We start from the raw sequence: 18,613 nt of genomic DNA on the forward strand, positions 1-18,613 counted from the left end.
CGGCTACTTGTCCGTTGCAGCACAAACTGAACCACGACTCCAGACGGTTGATGGCATTTCCACGGCGGCGGAAGTGGCTGGCACCCGAGCCTGAGAAGAAGCTGGCGAGGTATCTTGGGCGACCCTGACCCTGATGGCAGATGGCGCCGAGGTTCTGAGCGGTGGGACAGGCGGGAGGGAAGGGGACGTCAGGCTCATTGAGAGAGTTTCTTTGGGTCTCTGTGGAAAAAGAAGATCAAGCAACACAGAAGATAACTGCATTGTAATGTGGAAACAATATTTTGTATAAAATCTAAATGAATCTAGAAAAAATTACCTCCCAAATTTGCACCATGTAGAGTCAGCAGAGCAAGTAACCAAAATCCAGCGAGGCCTCCCATTGAAGTCATTGCTGCACGCTTTAAAAGGCAGATTTCTCCCAAACAAGTTAATATTGTGATAAAGTCGGCATCCAGCTTATATATAAAAGGGGAGTTAGTCTGTGGGCGTGAAATGCTCGGAAGACAGGGAGGAAGGGGTGAGGGGAAGTGTGGGATGGGGGGTAACATAATGCTGGGAGCTGTCAAGATTAAAACAAAATGAGTTTGAACTTGAGTGATATCTGCTGACGAGTGCAAGTTCTTTAATAAGGTTTGAGTGCCAAGGTCGTTCCCAAAAGTCTAAATCACAGAGGGATAATTAATCAAAGTCTATGATGAAGCATGTTCTAAAAGACCTTTTTCACAGCTGGCATTTTGAGTTGTGATCAGAGAAAGAAGAATCTTTTGCCATTAATAACGCATGTTCTTCTTCGACTGTGACATGTGACAAGCAGCTAATCATTATCTTAAACTTAAAAAAGAAATACAGCTGCATATATCTACAGAGGCCTTTCGGATGACAGACAGGTGAGACGTCTTCAAGAACTTCATCCAAGTCCGGCTGCCTTTGGGATTAAGTTTAGAATCACCATGACCTGGATGGCAGAGAGCCTTCACAGACGTGGTGCTTCATTGCTTATCTCCCCCAGTCGTGAATAAAAGTTGCTACACATTGACCATTTACAACATTCAGGTATAAAATCCAATGATACAATGTGTTGTAAATATGTATGTTTCATAATAATACTGTGAAAGAAAGGTTTCTATATAATAAATAAAGTTCATTTTGCTCAAAACACTTTTGTGCTTCAGAGACAATTTGAAGACCCTAAACTGACTAATTTTAGGACTACGGTGATTCTACTTTTTCTAAGGTAAATGATCTAAATACACATTTTTGCATAAAGCCTTCATCAGAGCATCAAGCTTGAGAAATACTATAATCTCACTTTGTTTGTAATATATAAAACACAAGTGTTTCTTCTGAGCTGCTTAAACTAAAACTTTAAATCCACCCAAACTGTGAGAGACAGATGTCAAACTGTCATGCAGGGTGTTTGTACGACAAATATTAAGGATGGCAGAGAGTAGAAAGATGTAAGTAAGATGTTTTGCTGACTGGATAAAGTGTGGGAGGAACACGGCACAGAACGGCACGTTCATTAAAACAATTCTGACGTCTTTCCCAAAACCTCACCTCAGACCTGACCGTAAACTCCTCCAAACCCTGTTTTCAAAACCCGTCCGAGTGAGCCCTCTGTTATCAAAGCATGGTTTATACACTCACCACTGAAACTGCTGAACCTCCCTGTCTCATGATGTTATCTACAAACAGTGTTTGGACTTGATACATGAGAGAGGAATGACAGGTGCACTTTTTCACTCACACTTCTCACACAATTATTCCTGCTGTCTGCAATTTAAGGAAGACTGTTATTTTCCTGTTTCTATAAGAAGCATTTTATTCTCTTTGTTTAGTACACAACATGAATAAGAGTCAGTATGTGTTGGGTATGACTATAGATATAATCATTGTCAAAATCGCTCACGTCATGGTATAGTTTGCTGTATGGGAGAGATACTGACGTCACATAAAAGGGCAATAAGGTGGCTGACAAAAGCAAATGTACGGAAGCCTGAATTGGATACGATCCGAACATTTTATTTTCCGTGATAACAAGTAATTTCAGGTTTTCTCAAGATCTTTACTCGTATCCCTGTAATGGGAAAACCAGCGCTGTTATCTCGAGGTGACGAGAAAAATAAGGTCTCGACAAAACAACTGAGATTAACTCGTCATCGCGGGAAAACCAGCATTGTTATCTCGAGATGAGGAGGTGAATGAGTGGGGATCTCAAGAAAACAACCACAAATGACTCATCATCATCGGAGTAAATAAAATGTATGGATGCCTGTCTGCTTAGGTCGTCCGTACAAATGCGCTGCAAGGTCCTAAAAGAGGCGCTTTTCTCAAACTCAACTCTTTTTATTTAAAGCAAGTTTTTGTTTTTTTGGAGGTAATTTCTTCCAACAGAAATCTTTTGGGCTGTGTTAGCTCTTGTCGGCCACCGTAGGATGAGCCATTGTACTGCGACATTGCGTGTGAGCGAGCAGCCCAATTTTCCCCAACTATAGTAAAGCCAGTTATTCCAGTCAGACCCGAGTTGCCAAAGCGTGAACATGAAGTATGTGGGCAGGGCTGTGAGCATTCAATGTTAGAGATAAGAAGTCTAACAATACAGTATTGGCAGTTCGTAGAAAAGTAAAACTGGTTCTCAACCTGGGGTCTGAGTGCCATTGAGGGGGTCACAAAACAAATCCAAAGATACATTGAGTCATGTATTGTTCCTCCATGCTTGAGAGCAGAATTGCTCCCCAGATCAAAATCTCCTTCTCCTTCTTCTTTTTAAAGACATGGGTGCATCCATCTGCTGCTTGCATGTTTGCGACCAAAAGATTGTGATAGGAGCATTTATGTGAAAATAAATTTAATGTTTTATAAAGACGAATGCTTTTAAGGAATTTCAAAGAATATTCCAACATTATTTCTTGATAATTTGTTGCATTTCTTCTTGTGTTGTTGTGTAACATGCTCTTATTTTGAAAGGGACTTTGCTCCAGCCTTTCCACCCTCACAGAATCACTGATTGGTCGCAGGTGTGATCACTTTCTCCACAGCTTCTCTCTTGTGAAAGCACAGGTCATCTCCCCATCACAGTAAAATCCCTTTATTTACATATACTGTGGGCAAAGTCCACCGTAATTCTTTAACCCCTTGATATTAAAGCCCAGCAGCAGCACTGAATGATGAAAGAGCTGCTGAACCTGTTTGTATAGTGAAACTCACACACCCAGCCTGAAGGGGGGGGAGGAGGAAGTGAGAGAAGCGCAGGAGTTAGACACCAGCAGCAAATCCAGTGAATCCTGCACAGATCCTGAGTGAAAGAAGAAAGACATAAAGAAGACATAAAGAGAAGGTAAGGTAATACTTTTAATAATAAGGGCTTGGCTGCACCTTTTTCCTTGTGTCCTGCAGATAGGTTTAATCCCTCTTCCTTCTCAGCACCCATGAGGACTCAGTGGATTGTTTCCATTGCGACCACCTTGCTGTGCATGGGAATCCTGGTGGTCGTCATGGGCCAATACAAAGTACTGATCTTGATGGACAAGGGGGAGGAAAAGCTGAAAAGAGATGTGAAAAGACTGGATAATCAATACGTGAATGAGGACTTGGTGAAAACAACGATGGAAAAGATGCTGGTTCAGGCGCAGAAAGCGGCGGAGAATCTGCAGGCTGAAGTGAACAAACTCAGCCCGGAGATGCAGAAGAAGAAGGCGGAAAGTTACGTCTGTCAAGAAGGAAAGGTAAAAGTGAAGTCTCACCCTTTTTGTTTGCTTTTAATCGTGACCTCAAAGTGCTCCACATTTTTCCCCCCACATTCAGGATGTAAATGCTACAGGTGACAATTGATGATGAGATGAGTGTATATATTTCTGAATATTTAAGTTCAAAACAGTGTTTTGTGAGCACATTAAGTGTACAAGGCCTTGGCCAGTGGTGTGAAGTCACAAAGTGTATTTACTCCAGAACTTAAAGTTGTGTAAAATCTTGTTTCGTTCTATTTGGTGGCACCTTATGGCATTTAACCAGACGTCCACGTTTGGCTCCCTTGATTACAGTTGAAACTCTCTTTTTAGACTGTTTGCCTTCATCTGAGCGTCCAATTTGTTTCTTTTTCTTTGGATTGTCACTTATTTTTGAAGTTGTGTCTGTAGTCATCGAGCTTTTCTTTGTTTGTTCAGCCATAGTAGATTACTGTTTACTCACAACACTCGCAGAGACCGGAAAAGCAGCCGCTTAGCTCCGCCTACCCTCTCTGGCAGACCAGCCACTGCTGGGTGATGGAAAACGCCTGTGATTTTTTTCCAGGAAAGTCGCCACAGGCAGCCAGTCCATAATAATACTATATACTGCAAATGCAAAGGCTCTCATCAGTGGGCCAATCACCATTGTGTTACCTAATTCGGCGATTATTACTTTAAGTAAAAATGTAAGGTACTTTTACTTCACTAATTCCATTTTATGCTTCTTTTAATTTAATTTAATTAATTTATCTTTTGACCCAGTGGAGGGGCCCGACCAGCATTGACAATCCACTGATGTAATATTAGATAATATATATGGCGTTTACTTTTACTTCTGATACTTCAGTAAATACAGCTGATAATGTTTATTATGTTTAATGCGGTACTTGTTAAACTTGCTAACTTGTTAAAGCTGCTGTGAGGAACTTTCAGTTTGTGTTGATTTTGGCGCCCCCTGTGGACAAAGCCGTACCTCTTATCTCTTTGATGATTTTGCCCTGTACATGCTTAAGTGGTGTTTTTAACAAAAAACTCATCCTGCTTTCTTTAACAGTCATATGTATCACTCACTTTAAATATATGCCCTGGAAAATGTCAACAAAGGCAGCGTGCAGTTAATCGCTTCGTCTGACACCTACCCCCCGCCAGCAGCTTCAAGCATTAAAAATAACTACTTAGAAATAATCAATCTTGTCACTGATGGTCTGGTTTGCTTTTGTAGGTCATATAGAGTCATCAAAATTAATTTCAGTCTGTTTCATAACCAGATAAAAACTCCTCACAGGAGCTTTAAATTGTATTTTTACTTCTAAAGTGAAAGAGTATTTTACAGCCCTGGTTGAATAATACAGCCTCCTGTCAGAGCTGCCTTCTGGCCTTACAGGTTTCAGGTAATTATGAGTGTAAAGACAGGTATTCAGTGATTTCGTAACAAAAGTTCCAGATCTCTTTGACATATGTCTCTCCCCCATTGTTGCAGAAAACAACAGGTGATGAGCTGGCCGGCACGGAGAAGGAGCGTACTGAGACTGAAGGTAAACTAAACCACAGATATGTCTTACAAGGCTGCTGCTGCCATCATGTGGTGAAAAAGAAGACTTAATGTTCTGGTCTCAACTGTCTTTTTCTCTTTCTGTGTCTCTAAGCCTCCTTAAAGGTAGAGTCTGATGCCTGGAACCAGGAGATGAATGTTCTCAAAGAACAGCTGACGGGGTACAGACAAATATGTGATCACGTGAAGCAAGTCCCACTAGCTCTGTAAGTCACACACACGTCTAATCACAGTAAAGCCGATGGAGAATGCACAGTGGAATAATTACATGATTGTGTTTTTTAGGAAATTATGTGGCCCTAAACCGAGCTGAACAACGTCCATGAAGGATAAAATCTCAGCGACAACATGACACAACTCCTTGCCTGTGGTTAACATCTTTTCCAAGAGCCAGACTGGTTTGGATAGTTGTACCATCTCTGTTACTGATTCATGAAATGTGATTGCTGTGTTTCTGAGCTTAAATGTATTTCATAACGCCGCTAATAAGACAGATTTTTACTGAAGAGCTTCTGAGTCGGTGATGTTTTTGTGGGCTGTTGTTCCGTCACACCATTTATCACTTCAGGCGTGTGTGTTATTTTTTTTGCTGCCTCGCTTTGATTTATGAGGAAGTTCTCAAGAAAAAAAATCCCCTGTCAAACTTGAACTGGGACGGAGTGAATACATTCCTGACATGTCAGGTCCCTGTTGGCTAACAGGACATCCAGTCCGATCTGGTTTCTTGCTGTACAACATGCAAATGCTCTCACTTTGCATATTGTGGCTCTTCTTGTGAAGGTTTCATCGCTGAGGTAAAATGTGAACTGGATGGTTCTCCTTTAATGTGCAAGCCTATTGGTTGGAAACAAGGAAGTGATACGTAATCAATAGAAGGGAAAAGGAAAGAAATTTGTCTGTGAAATTTGTATCTGATAAGAAACACACCTGTGCTAATGATATCATCTTTTCTACCTTGTTTGCGCCACATTTCTGCTGTTATATAACACTAAAGGGCTCGTACCCATAAAATGTTTAGTTCGTTTTAAAAGTTAACTCTTTACTGATGAATTTGATCTGTGAAACACTAAACTTTTTTTAGCACGGGGCAGGCTCTAAAGAGTGACCCAGTAACTGTGACTGCAGCTTCTCAAGTGTGCCTATTACGAGTGTCTGAGTCACTGGTGTACATGTGAACATGACACCTGCCACCAGAGCATGGACGACAAGGTGAAATGTGATCCAGTACAGGGGTCTATATAATGAAGACTGACCTGGTCACAGACAGGAAGATGTCAGGGGAGAACACATGTTGAGGGCAGCACTGAGCAGGTTTACAAGCTGTATGTGGGATTGAATATCTGGATATACATATGTATGAATACAGTATTTACTGTAAGTGCAAATAAACGAACACATAACTTTGAATGGTCTCCATCTTAGTCAATATCATTACATTATGATTGTTTAATGAAACTCCATGTAGCAAATGTCCAACTTTACAGTACATATATTATACTATTTGTCTAACTAGCCTGCTTTGAAGTTGCAACATGACCTGAACATGTGCTTCAGAATTCACTTACATGTTGGCAAACCGATTTCATTTCCCAGTTAGCAAACAGAACAATCTGGTGGAGGAATGTTACGAGACCTAAAGTTGACCGAAATCTACTTTTGCTGGATGAAAGCACCATGAGAGAAAGTTTTAAACACTGGACTAAACCATTATTTGATAATAACCATTAAAAAAGATTTGACAGTTTAATTGATAATGAAAATAATTGATAGTTGCCACCTTGGAAAATAATTTAAGATATATTTAAAGCAGCGGCAACTGATTTTTAAAGATACATTTTGGGAAATATCTTTTTTGCTACGAGCTAGGCTAGGCTAACATGTCATTTCAATACTGCCAGATGCTACAGCCCACAGCCTGTATTTAAATACAAAATGTTGCTTTGGTGTATATGTAACTTAGTGGTCTTAGAGGCCCTGGTAGGAAAATTTGTTATGTTTGGACAGAGGCAGGCTAGCGGTTTCCCCTGCTTCCAGTCCTTATGCTATGCTAAGCTATTCTAACCAGCTTCAGGTTGCAGCTTTATTAGTTGTCAGAGGTGAGCGATACTAAACTTCCTCCTAACTTTGTGCAAGAGAGCAATTAAAGGCCTTGTGAGGAACTTTTGGTTTGTGTTGATTTTGGCGCCCCCTGTGGACTAAGCTGTACCTCTTATCTCTTTGCTGATTTTGTCCCGTATGTGCTTAAGTGGTGGTTTTTAACAAAAAATCTCAACCTGCTTTCTTTAAAGGTCATATGTATAACTTTAAATATATGCCCTGGAAAATGTAAACAAAGGCAGCGTGCAGTTAACCGCTTTATCTGACACCTACCCCCCCCCCCCCCCCCCCAGTGGTTTCAGGCGTTAGAAATAACTAGAAATAATCAATCTGGTTGCTGATGGTCTGATTTGCTTTTATAGGTCATGTAGAGTAATCAGAATTAATTTCAGTCCATTTCATTGTCAGTTAAAAACTCCTCACTGGAGCTTTAAAGTTATTTCCTAAAATATGGACACAAACAACTGTGTCTAGTGAAGTGTTGCCTTTAAAAACGAAGACTTTTTAAACCAAGGGGGTTGAGTATTATGTTATATTCGAAAAATACCAGAGCTAGCTCATTTATCTACTTAGTTTTACAGTATGTCTCCCATCAATGGTGTATTGAGCGTGAAAGTCTACCTGTTATTGAGGAGTGGTGATTTTCCCGCGTAAACGGCGATAGCAGTTACGTGTAATATAATAACGTACCGGTACATAACGTATTTTGTTGCTGTCGACCTGAAGGTTCTCCGTCCTGGCTGCGATACACGACCTGCAGCCCTGTCACAAAGTCCGGGTGGAGGGAGGGCTTTTTCACTGCAGGGAGGAGGAAGAGGAGGAGAGAGGTGAGTGGACGTAGTTATGCCAACAAGCCGATTATTGAAGGCTACTGAGCCCTGGCTGTCAATTTACATCCGTCCTCTCATGGTCAGACAGACTCGGAGGACACAGGAAAACTGAAGCTGAAGTTTTTATTTCTACATTGAGCAGGCTTCATTCATCACAGGACACAGCAAAGTACTTTTTTTTACTCGAAGCTGCAACTTTTTATGGATTTACATTGTGAAAACTCGTGAGTGAAAAGCCAAATTTTCGATTTTGGTATAATGTTACACTACAGAGAGCTAAAAGTAACTTTTTTGTCAGTTGCTGTGTTTTAACTTCCGGTTAGTGTGTTTTATATATTTTTTAAACTACAGTAGCTGCACGGTATTTTCTTCTAACAACATGCCTAAAAGTGAATCAGGATAGCTAAAAGGTACTTTTTTAGTTGTTGTGTCGTCACTTCCGGATGTTTTTAAAAGCAGTTGCTGCAAGGTAATTAATTTTTATGACATACCTTAACGTCGTTAAAGAAAGTTAAAACTTGTGATGCATCAAATGGAAATGGAGGCTGCAGAAAACTTTTGTAGTAAGTGAACTTTTCAATCAGAACCATTACAGCCAAAAACAGGGATAACAAAGCCCTCATTGCTTTGCCCAGTCTGCAGTACAAGGTGTAAAAATGACCAGCCCCTCTAGGAGTGTAAAAGACCATAAAGGCATCAGTGACAGCCCGTCTAACAAAGCAGAGACCCCCAGGTACCACAGCTGGAGCAGCTGGAGCTTCTCTAGATGGAGAAGTGGCTCCCAGAGGACAAGCCCACCCGGTACCCCCTCCCCGAAGGGGGAAAAGAAAAGCGATGTGACCAAGACACTATTCTCCTTAGTCAAGACTCACAATGACGACTACACGGCGGATCCTGATGGTCTGCTGGACGTCAACGATGAGGCTGATGGAGGCGCTGAGGATGACACCCAAGAGGACCAGTCCACCTACTTCCAGAAGCAGTTTGGATCCATGCTGCAGCCCGGGGTCAACAAGTTCTCCCTGCGTATGTTTGGCAGTCATAAGGGTGTTGCTGCTGAGCAGGCCAGGGTCAAGAGCTTTGGAGTGTGGATCATCCACCCCTACAGTGACTTCAGGTAATTATGAGGCTGGGTTATCTTCAGACTCAGCTTCCTCTTCATTTCAGTGCTGTTTGTGGGAAAGTTTCTCGACATTTTTTCTGCTGAAAATGAACAGAAACACAGACAGGGTGCACACAGAATCTTTTGCCAACACATGAGATTGAAGTTCGTCATTTATCTTTCATTAATTTCCCTTAAAAAGCTATTTTCATTCAACCAAACAGCCTGTGATTGTGGGCGGGTCTAATATTTCCAAGGACAGACTGAGTACAGCAGCTGATGTCATGGTTCCTAGCACATGATAAGGAGATGAAAGGATTTGATGAGTGATACAGTATATAGGACAAGATCATCTGGATTAATGATACCACTGGTGACTCCCTTCTTCTTCTTTACGAAGAGGCAGAACTCCTTTCATTCACTCTGATTACTTAAGCGATACAGTTTGCTCTATTTGAATCAAATCCAATCATTTCCTGCTCTAGTTTGTCCTCACTTTCCCTGCGATCATCGAGCTTCGAGGCTGACAAACGTCTTAGCAGCGCTGCCAAAGCAATCCGTCTGTGCGGCCACTAATAATAGCCGCCATCAATTTAAACAATTTTAAACATCAGGCCTACGCCAGACAGAGAGGATAAACCCGTGCACAGGGATTATTGCCCATAAGAATCCCTATAATTCCAATCTTGCTCTATTATGCAATAATACACAGACAGCTGAGGGGGGGATTATCGACGGCCTGCTCTCCTTAAACCTTATGCTCCAACTTCCCCTGTAAAATGAATGAATTGGAACAGCACGTTTTTGGTGTGCTGTCGAGGTGAAGGTCAAATAGCTTTTTGTATTTTGAATCCGATTTGAATTTGTTGACTAAGCAAATTTGTTCACTCTCTCTCTCCCTCTCCCTTTCTCTTAAAAAACAATAGTACTAGGTAGATTGTACATCGGCACAGCATTGTATTAGAGGTAATGCAAATATCAACATGCTAACAAGCTCACAAACATAATTCTTATTGGCCTGTTGATGTTTAGCAAGTATAATGTTTACTTTTGTCTTACCTTAGCATTATAGCTAACGTGGAAATTGGTGCTAAACTGTAAGTGTGGTGCATTGGTGGCGCCCGTTTAAGTAACAGGAACCAAATAATGTAATACCGTGAGATACCTAGTATCTGGTAGCTGGAGAGGTGCCAGTTAATTTCCTGGGCACTGCCTTTTAGCAAGGCACCAAACCCCCCAACTGCCCGGGGCGCATGTTCATGTGCAGCCCCCTCACTCTGACATCTCTCTATTAGTGCATGATCATAGGGTTCTGTTTGTGCATGTGTGTACTTCGGGACGATGCATGTAGCACGTTTCTAATAATAATAACAACTAGAGATAGACCGATATGGTTTTTTCAGGGCCGATACCGATTATTAGTAGTGAAGGAGGCCGATAACCGATATTTGAAGCCGATATTCATTTGCAGTAAAAGTGAAAATATTGGCGTCAAAATTTTGAATAATACAAACTCCAACACTTAACTTTGTTTAAATGCCTTTAAGCATATGCATCAGAGCCAAAATAACCCAGTTTTAAATTGATCTCTTATCGGCCGTCGGATTAAAAAAAATATATATATATTTTTTAATAATCGGTCTGTCTCTAATAACAACAGAGTGAAAACATTGAACTTCCCCTTGGGGATTAATGAAGTATGTTCTTCTTCTAAAACATAAATGTCTGCACCACCTTTAACAGCATCCAATAGTTGTTGAGACATTTACAGCTAATTTAAAAATGTCAACCTTTTGGTTGCGCTATAGGAAAAGTCATTAGGATTCATCCTCTGAGAACTATGAATGATTACATATTTCATTGCAATCTAGCCAATTGTTGTTGAGACATTTCAAGAAATTAATTATTGTATAAATCATGTTGAGGGTAGAGGAAAAGCACCAAAACCACAACGATTCATCCTCTGACGACTATGAAAGTCTTTCCAATAGTTACGATTTTTTGCTCCTGACTCTTGGCAGATGTGTATCAAAACACCAAACCTGTTACTATTTCTTACTGTTGCTTTTAAAAGCTACAAACTAAAACGTAGCAGATAAGCCGATTCAATCTTGGGTTCAGATCATCATAAAACGCTTTCAAACCACGTCCTATAACTGTTCCACTCCCGTTGTTATTAATAGCTCGTCTAAAAGGTTTTTGACACAGTGGAATTAACTCTGCTCCTCGTTCACACACTCGTACTTTACACACACACACACATATGTACACGCTTCATATAAACAGCTATAATGCTGTCAAGCGTCTTTGGTGGAGATATTAGCAGCAAGCAACCACTAATCTGCTGCAACATGAGAGGAGATGATAAGTAGTCGTGTAAACCAGCGTGTAGACACGGGGACACAGGCGCGAGTGATTGATGGAGGGATAAACTTGTGTGAGAAAGAGGGACTAATTTATCAGCTCACTGCTCTGACCGGCTGAAAAGTAAGATGCAGAATGACAATAATCAGAATAATCTGGTTTATATTCTGTCACTGCTCCTCTGTAATGAAAGAGAGACTGAGAGTGAGAGAGAGAGAGGCCAAAAGTGACTGACACTTGATGGAAACACTCTGTACGGAAACCCAAACCGTGAAGCCATGTCGTGTAACGAGTCACTGGAGACTTGAGGGAGAATAGGACTTGTATGACATGAAGCACACGGTAATGAGCGCAGCTACGAGCAGCACAGACGTCTGGCAACAACATGCAAAGAGCAGCAGACTGTGCGCCCAGCATTAGTGACATTTTCTCTCCCTCATTGTCTTCTTTGATGGTATATCGAGCCTGCTGAGGTAAACACCATGCATTTTTGATGAGAGGGGTTCCTCCCGTGACAGGGGCTGTTAGAGGAGTAAGGGTCACGATGAAATGGGTCATTCTCTGGACGGCACACACTGTCCTTTTGTTTGGATGACTTCACCTCACCTTAAAAGCTTTAAATTCCCCAATTTAAAAGTATTGTTTGACTTTATTTGCTAGACCAAGCGGGCAAGCAGCCGCTTAGCTCCGCATACCCTCTCTGGCAGGCCAACCACTGCTGGATGATGGGAAACACGTCACTGACTGGGCGCCGCTTGTGATTTTTTCTGTGAAAGTCACACCAGACACCCAGTCAGTAATACTGCGAATGCAAAGGCTTTCATCAGTGGGCCATAGGCTCAATCACCATTGTGTTACCTCATTTGGTGATAGATTTAACAGACATTTATTTGAATGAAAATCTTCGATATTATCATTTTAAAGAAAAGCAAATAAGTAGCTTTCCAATTTGAAGTTCTGTAACATTCAGTTTTACACAATCACACATGGAAGTTGTCCAGTATTACCACAGTGTGACGTGAACTTTGTCTTTGTCTAGTCAATACTGAGTGATATAAAGATACTCTGAAGCAGATGCAGCAAACAAGCACTATTTTAGTGGCAACAGAAGACCATAACAGCAGATTAATTCGTGATGTAAACAGATTTTGGCTTTAAGCCTCATACTACCTGCAGGAATAAGACCTTTAACCTTGGCTAAGCCTAACGCACCTAAATAGTTTTGGAGCACACGATTCATTCAACAACAAAGTAGTATCACCAGGATCCCCTCATATCCATGCACACGTTTAAACCAGGAACACTCACATTTATGAGCCAGTAAGAGGGCGTGTTTTTGCGAAATAGTGGGAAAAGGTTAAGCAAATACAGCTTTACATTTGAAACTTAAATCTTCTACTAATCTTTTTCCATCCAGGTTTTACTGGGACCTCGTGATGCTCCTCTTGATGATGAGCAACCTGATCATTTTGCCGTGGGGCATCACCTTCTTTGAGGACCAGAACACCATGCCCTGGATCACCTTCAACGTCCTGTCTGACACCCTCTTCCTCATGGACCTGGTTTTCAATTTCCGCACGGGCATCCCGGGAGAGGACAGCCACATCATCCTGGACCCCAAAGAGATCCGCACGCATTACCTCCGCACCTGGTTCCTGGTGGACTTTGTCTCCTCCATCCCTGTCGACTACATCTTCCTCATCGTTGACTTAGAGGCACGATACGAGTCGTCTGACGTGTACCGCACTGCCCGAGCCCTCCGCATCGTACGCTTCACAAAGATCCTCAGTCTGCTGCGTCTTCTCCGACTGTCCCGCCTCATACGATACATCCACCAGTGGGAAGAGGTAAAGGAAGGGAAACAAACAAATCAGAAATTCACATTTTTCCTCTTTAATGTTCTTTTTTTCACACAAAAAACTTGGTCTATTCCAGATTTTCCACATGACTTACGACCTGGCCAGCGCCGTGGTTCGTATAGTCAACTTGATTGGCATGATGCTGCTGTTGTGCCACTGGGATGGCTGCCTGACCTTCATGGTGCCTATGCTGCAAGACTTCCCGCCAGACTGCTGGGTATCCAAAAACAATATGGTGGTGAGTGCATCCTTATGAAACAAACATTACACACATGTAATTAGCTAAACAAACAATAACAAATGTATGAATTTTCCTGGTAAAACCTGTCTTTATTTTTAACTTCATTCAAACCAAAGTAAATACTCTTAATATTGAATCTTATTTAGAAACTTTCTTAATCTGTTGAATTGTATGCCTGCTAAAAGGCTCTCTACTTTACATTGGCCATTCATTTTTTTTGCAGAGTTAAACGAGTTGACTTACGCATGTCTGTACAGTAGCTACAGAAGCTACAACCAGCAGCCAGTTAGCCTAGCTTAGTAGACAGACTGTAAACAGGAGGAATTAGCTAGTCTGGCTGTGTCAAAATTAAAACCTCCCTTTCAAGTGTACTTAAGACTCAAGTACTAACATTATATATAATAACTTTTTAATCAGAAATGTCAAAATAACATTTTCCTTTGGACATAGCATGTTACAAACAGCAGCCAGTTAGCCTAGCTTAGAAGAAAGACTGTAAACAGGAGGAGTTAGCTTGTCTGGCTTTGTCTTAAATGTACCTTTCAAGTGTACTCTTCATTATTTTGTGAACCAGAAATGTCAAAATAACATTTCTTTTGTTAAAAGGGTTACGTGTCACTCTATTTACTGGATTTTCCTTCGGACATAGCATGCTAGCTGTTTCCTGTATTCGCATAAAGCTATGCTAGCTAACTGGCTGTAGATTCTTATTTAACCAGCAGACATGAGAGGGGTATTAATCTTCTCAAGATAATAATCAATAATCAATAACAAACTCCATAAGAAAGTGTCTTTAATTGTAAGTAAAGCAAATTAAAATTCTGTTATTTTTCTTTTAATAATTACCAAAATACAAATAATTTACAGCAAACTATCACTTTACCTCCATCTGTGAAAAAAGTTTTTAGCAATATGATCATTGATCAAGGTTTTTTCACGATGACATTACTCTGTCCTTCTCAGAACGATACATGGCACATACAGTATTCCTACGCCCTGTTTATGGCCATGAGTCACATGCTGTGTATCGGGTACGGCGCCCACCCTCCAGAGGGCCTGACTGACGTTTGGCTCACAATGATCAGCATGGTCGTGGGGGCCACCTGCTACGCCATGTTCCTCGGTCATGCCACTAACCTGGTGCAGTCGTTGGATGCATCACATCGACAGTATCAGGAGAAGGTAATCATATCTGCACGGATTTGAAAAGATTAACAAAACTGAAACATTTTGACCTGCAGCTTCAGTTGTTTTGTACCCCGGAGCTTCACGTGGATGCTAATGTGATTCTGGCTGTGAGGTTTAATATCCCGGCCATGTTTTATTCCATAAGCTTGCTTACTTTCTCGTACTTTATTCATAGAAGCCGTGCCAAAGGCCTAGCGAATATGTGTATTATCTAATGGCTTTTGTGGCCTTAGTGTGACCCTGTCCGGGGGATTTTCACAAGATGAAACAGAATGGATGATAGACAAATGGCGGCACCTTTGTTTTGGATCACTGTTAGCTAATGCCCATTACAAATGAGATTGTAATCCACTTATGGCTGAAAAAAAAGAAGAAGAATGATGCATAATTATTGTGCAATAATTAAATAAACACATGGTAGAAAATGTGACTAAATGTGACCTCATGTATTTCAATTGTAAGCTCATGAAGGTCAAATTGCCATGTGTTTTGTACAAATGTTTCCAGTATAAGCAAGTGGAGCAGTACATGTCGTTCCATAAATTACCGGCAGACGTGAGGCAGAGGATCCACGATTATTACGAGCAGCGATTCCAAGGCAAGATGTTCGACGAGGACAGCATCCTCGGGGAGCTCAGTGATCCGCTCAAGGAGGTGTGTTAATTATTTTCACTTTGACATGACTTCCTGTTTCCTTCTTTCTCTTTGCTCCACTCGCTTGTTGATACATGCCCCATCAAATGAAAAATTAGGCTGTAATTAATATGTTAAATAATCTATTGATACATTTTTAAATGAATAGATTCAGTTGTTAAGAATATGAAATGACCTGATCCTGAATCTTTTGGGTTTAGGACTGTTTGGCAGATAAAACAAGACACAACAAACATCAGCTTGGGTTCTGAGAAGTCTATTTTTAGAAGTTTTATAGACCAAACTATTAATCAAATTAAGAATTGCAGCCTAAACCTAGTTTATTTTTTCAAAAACAACCAAAACCAAAATATACATTAGAGTATCTTAACAATAGGTTGAAACAAAGTAACGTTTGACATTTTTCCAAAAAAAATCGCATATAGAACAACAAATTTTGTTACTCTATCAGTAAATTTTAGTCTGAATCTTGAATTTGGACAACACAACGCTATAAATATAACACAGGAATATTTTGCAGTACAACTTAAGTAGTTTCTTAATGTCTTCTGTTTCCTTTTCTTTCCAGGAGATCGTCAGCTATAACTGCCGAGGTCTCGTAGCCAACATGCCGCTGTTTGCCAACACTGACCCTCATTTCGTGACGGTGATCCTGACCAAGCTGCGTTTCGAAGTCTTCCAACCCGGAGACTTGATTATACGAGAAGGAACGCTGGGTCGGAAAATGTACTTCATCCAGCACGGCACTGTCACTGTCATCCCGCGTGGCAGCAAAGAGATTACGCTCAACGATGGAGCATATTTTGGGGGTAATTTTCTGAGATCCACCTTCCAACAGTTTCTCATCAAACCTATTACAGGCTTGATCAATGAATTTCTTCAGGTCTTACAATCTTCCTCTTTAAAGGCGGGCAAAAAATAGTCCCAACTAATCCATGTGTTTTTGTTGTTAAGCTTTTGTATGGATAAAAGAATGAATATAATATTCTGGTAAACGTTTTTCAATACCTTTGGACAGAGCAGCTGGTTCCCTTTGTGCTAAGCTAAGCTATCCAGATGCTGGCTGTAGATAAAGACATAAAAGTAGTATCAATCATCTCACTTCTTGGAAAACCAAATAGCGTATTTTTCAATACATCAAACTCTTGCTGTAAAGATTAAACTGACTTTCCCTTCTCGGTCCAGAGATCTGCCTGCTGACCCAAGGACGACGCACAGCCACAGTGAAGGCTGACACCTACTGCCGCCTTTACTCCCTGAGTGTGGACAGTTTTAACGAGGTCCTGGAGGAGCATCCTCTGATGAGGCGGGCGTTTGAGAGTGTGGCTGTGGACCGACTGGGCCGGGTCGCTCGCAGACCCAGTTACGAGCCTCCCCCCACAGAGTGACCTCATCAGTAATAACAGAGACAAACTCCAGCCAGAAATATGGACAATATTATGACTGAACTTGACCAAATAACAAAGAGACCTTCAATAAAAATTTCACATATTGCTGGACACCCTGGCGGAAACCTGAACTTTATTTATTAACACTTTGTTGCTGCACTTTGCTGGAAATATTATAGTTCTCTTTATCTTGTATCTCAATAAGCTATCTGATCTTTGAACACTTTTCATATTATGTCTGTTGTCTAATGTACAAATTGTATGAATAGAAAATGATACACAAGCTTTTCAACAATACCAACACTAGCGTTTTCAAATGTAAATACTGCTTTAAGAACAATTTTCAGTCTGTTTTATAATCCTTAAAATAATTCATACAAGATATTGGAAGCACCAGCTGGCCGATTCATCATGCAGCTGAATGCATGTAGCTCTGATTTAAATGATCCCTCAGGTCTATAGGTTGCATCAAGTGAGGCTTTAATACCAATGTGCAAGGAGGATAAGCTGCTGTGATGTAATAATTGTACATAGACAGATTGCACACAGTTACGCATCACTGTTTAAATTGCCACGTTTTAGGGTTCTCACATTTGGTGTTTAAAGAAAATCAACTAAAATCCAACTTTATAAATTAATATCTAGTATTACAAGGTGTGATCGACCAGTCCAGGGTGTACCCCGCCTCTCGCCCCTTCAACCCTGAACAGGATAAGTGGTAGAGATAATAGAGGGACACACACACACACACACACACACACACACATACATTTACATTAGTTACTCATTTTCCTTTTAAATTGCACCTTAATCAATTTGAAATGTATTTAAATTAAGGTATTTTGCTCTTTAAAAAGTTACTATAAAACATTCAGTTTGTTAATTGTCAGATAATAATGAAGACTTTATTGTCTGCAAAACAACCCCCTATGTTTCATTTGATTATCATTGATTTTCCTGTTATTATGGCATTTGTTTTGGCAAGGAAAATGTAGAAAATGAGAGGCACAACTTATTTTCTCCTTCAAAACAAGATTTGTATGGGCTTATCACTAATAGTCTGATAGCTTAAGTAACTGCCCGTTAAATAGAAATACTGATATTGAAAAGACTAAGAATCGTCTGTAAGTGACCTCTCATACACATGTTCTTTTATTACTGTGTTGATTGACACAGTGTGTTTTTTCACTTTATTTTGCAAGAGGAAAGTAGGCCCAGATTTATGAAATGTCATTTTACAGCAGTGTAATTCTGTAATCATAGCAATCTATTCAATTTCATCCATAGTGCTTAGCCTATCGTTTGCAATTTTTTGAACGATTTGCTAAATAATCCTACTGGTGATGTTATGTAAATATAAATATTTCTACCCATTAAATACAAATATTAACATATAATTTTGTCTATGTAGTTCTTTTCAAAGATTTTATTTATTTATTACTTTCATTGTGCCCACACACACACACACACACACACACACAGGATATGAAAAATATTCAGATCTTTTACCTAATATTTTGCAGTATATTTCTATGTAAAATCCATAGTTACACTTTGAAGGATGGCCCTTACCAGAGTGCTATTATATTGTATCATATTACTGTTGCATTTGC

General features: G+C 40.4%; 2 protein-coding genes across 3 annotated transcripts; both read left to right on the plus strand.

Moving 5' to 3' along the window:
• Positions 1-3,212: 3,212 nt before the first annotated feature.
• LOC138609048 (uncharacterized) lies at positions 3,213-6,665 on the plus strand. 2 transcript variants are annotated; one of them, XM_069681653.1, is made up of 5 exons: positions 3,213-3,342; positions 3,424-3,725; positions 5,206-5,260; positions 5,372-5,483; positions 5,563-6,665. In XM_069681653.1, exons 2-5 carry the CDS (start codon positions 3,429-3,431, stop codon positions 5,588-5,590), a joined length of 492 nt encoding a protein of 163 aa, XP_069537754.1. In that variant the 5' UTR covers positions 3,213-3,342; positions 3,424-3,428; the 3' UTR covers positions 5,591-6,665. The 2 variants fall into 2 exon arrangements, with proteins under 2 accessions (XP_069537754.1, XP_069537753.1); XM_069681652.1 differs by having other exon boundaries at positions 3,214-3,337.
• A 2,195-nt stretch (positions 6,666-8,860) lies between these two features.
• hcn3 (hyperpolarization activated cyclic nucleotide-gated potassium channel 3) lies at positions 8,861-17,359 on the plus strand. The gene is made up of 9 exons (XM_069682050.1): positions 8,861-8,996; positions 9,138-9,321; positions 13,088-13,517; positions 13,606-13,767; positions 14,734-14,952; positions 15,466-15,612; positions 16,181-16,421; positions 16,798-16,979; positions 17,273-17,359. Exons 1-9 carry the CDS (start codon positions 8,861-8,863, stop codon positions 17,357-17,359), a joined length of 1,788 nt encoding a protein of 595 aa, XP_069538151.1.
• Positions 17,360-18,613: the final 1,254 nt, after the last annotated feature.

This window comes from Semicossyphus pulcher, unplaced genomic scaffold (genome assembly GCF_022749685.1).
Source record: "Semicossyphus pulcher isolate SPU_LCO1_2020_fin unplaced genomic scaffold, fSemPul1.0.p SCAF_5, whole genome shotgun sequence".
Classification (NCBI taxonomy): domain Eukaryota; kingdom Metazoa; phylum Chordata; class Actinopteri; order Labriformes; family Labridae; genus Semicossyphus; species Semicossyphus pulcher.

What these genes read in the sequence shown, in the direction of transcription:
- hcn3 (XM_069682050.1), top strand. Translation starts at nt 8,861, where the DNA reads ATGACCAGCCCCTCTAGGAGTGTAAAAGACCATAAAGGCATCAGTGAC. An exon ending in AAGTGGCTCCCAGAGGACAA is followed by an intron (nt 8,997 to 9,137) that starts GCCCACCCGGTA and finishes AGGCTGATGGAG; the next exon opens with GCGCTGAGGATGACACCCAA. An exon ending in ATCGACAGTATCAGGAGAAG is followed by an intron (nt 14,953 to 15,465) that starts GTAATCATATCT and finishes AAATGTTTCCAG; the next exon opens with TATAAGCAAGTGGAGCAGTA.
- LOC138609048 (XM_069681653.1), top strand. Translation starts at nt 3,429, where the DNA reads ATGAGGACTCAGTGGATTGTTTCCATTGCGACCACCTTGCTGTGCATG. An exon ending in GGAGCGTACTGAGACTGAAG is followed by an intron (nt 5,261 to 5,371) that starts GTAAACTAAACC and finishes TGTGTCTCTAAG; the next exon opens with CCTCCTTAAAGGTAGAGTCT. An exon ending in AAGCAAGTCCCACTAGCTCT is followed by an intron (nt 5,484 to 5,562) that starts GTAAGTCACACA and finishes TGTGTTTTTTAG; the next exon opens with GAAATTATGTGGCCCTAAAC.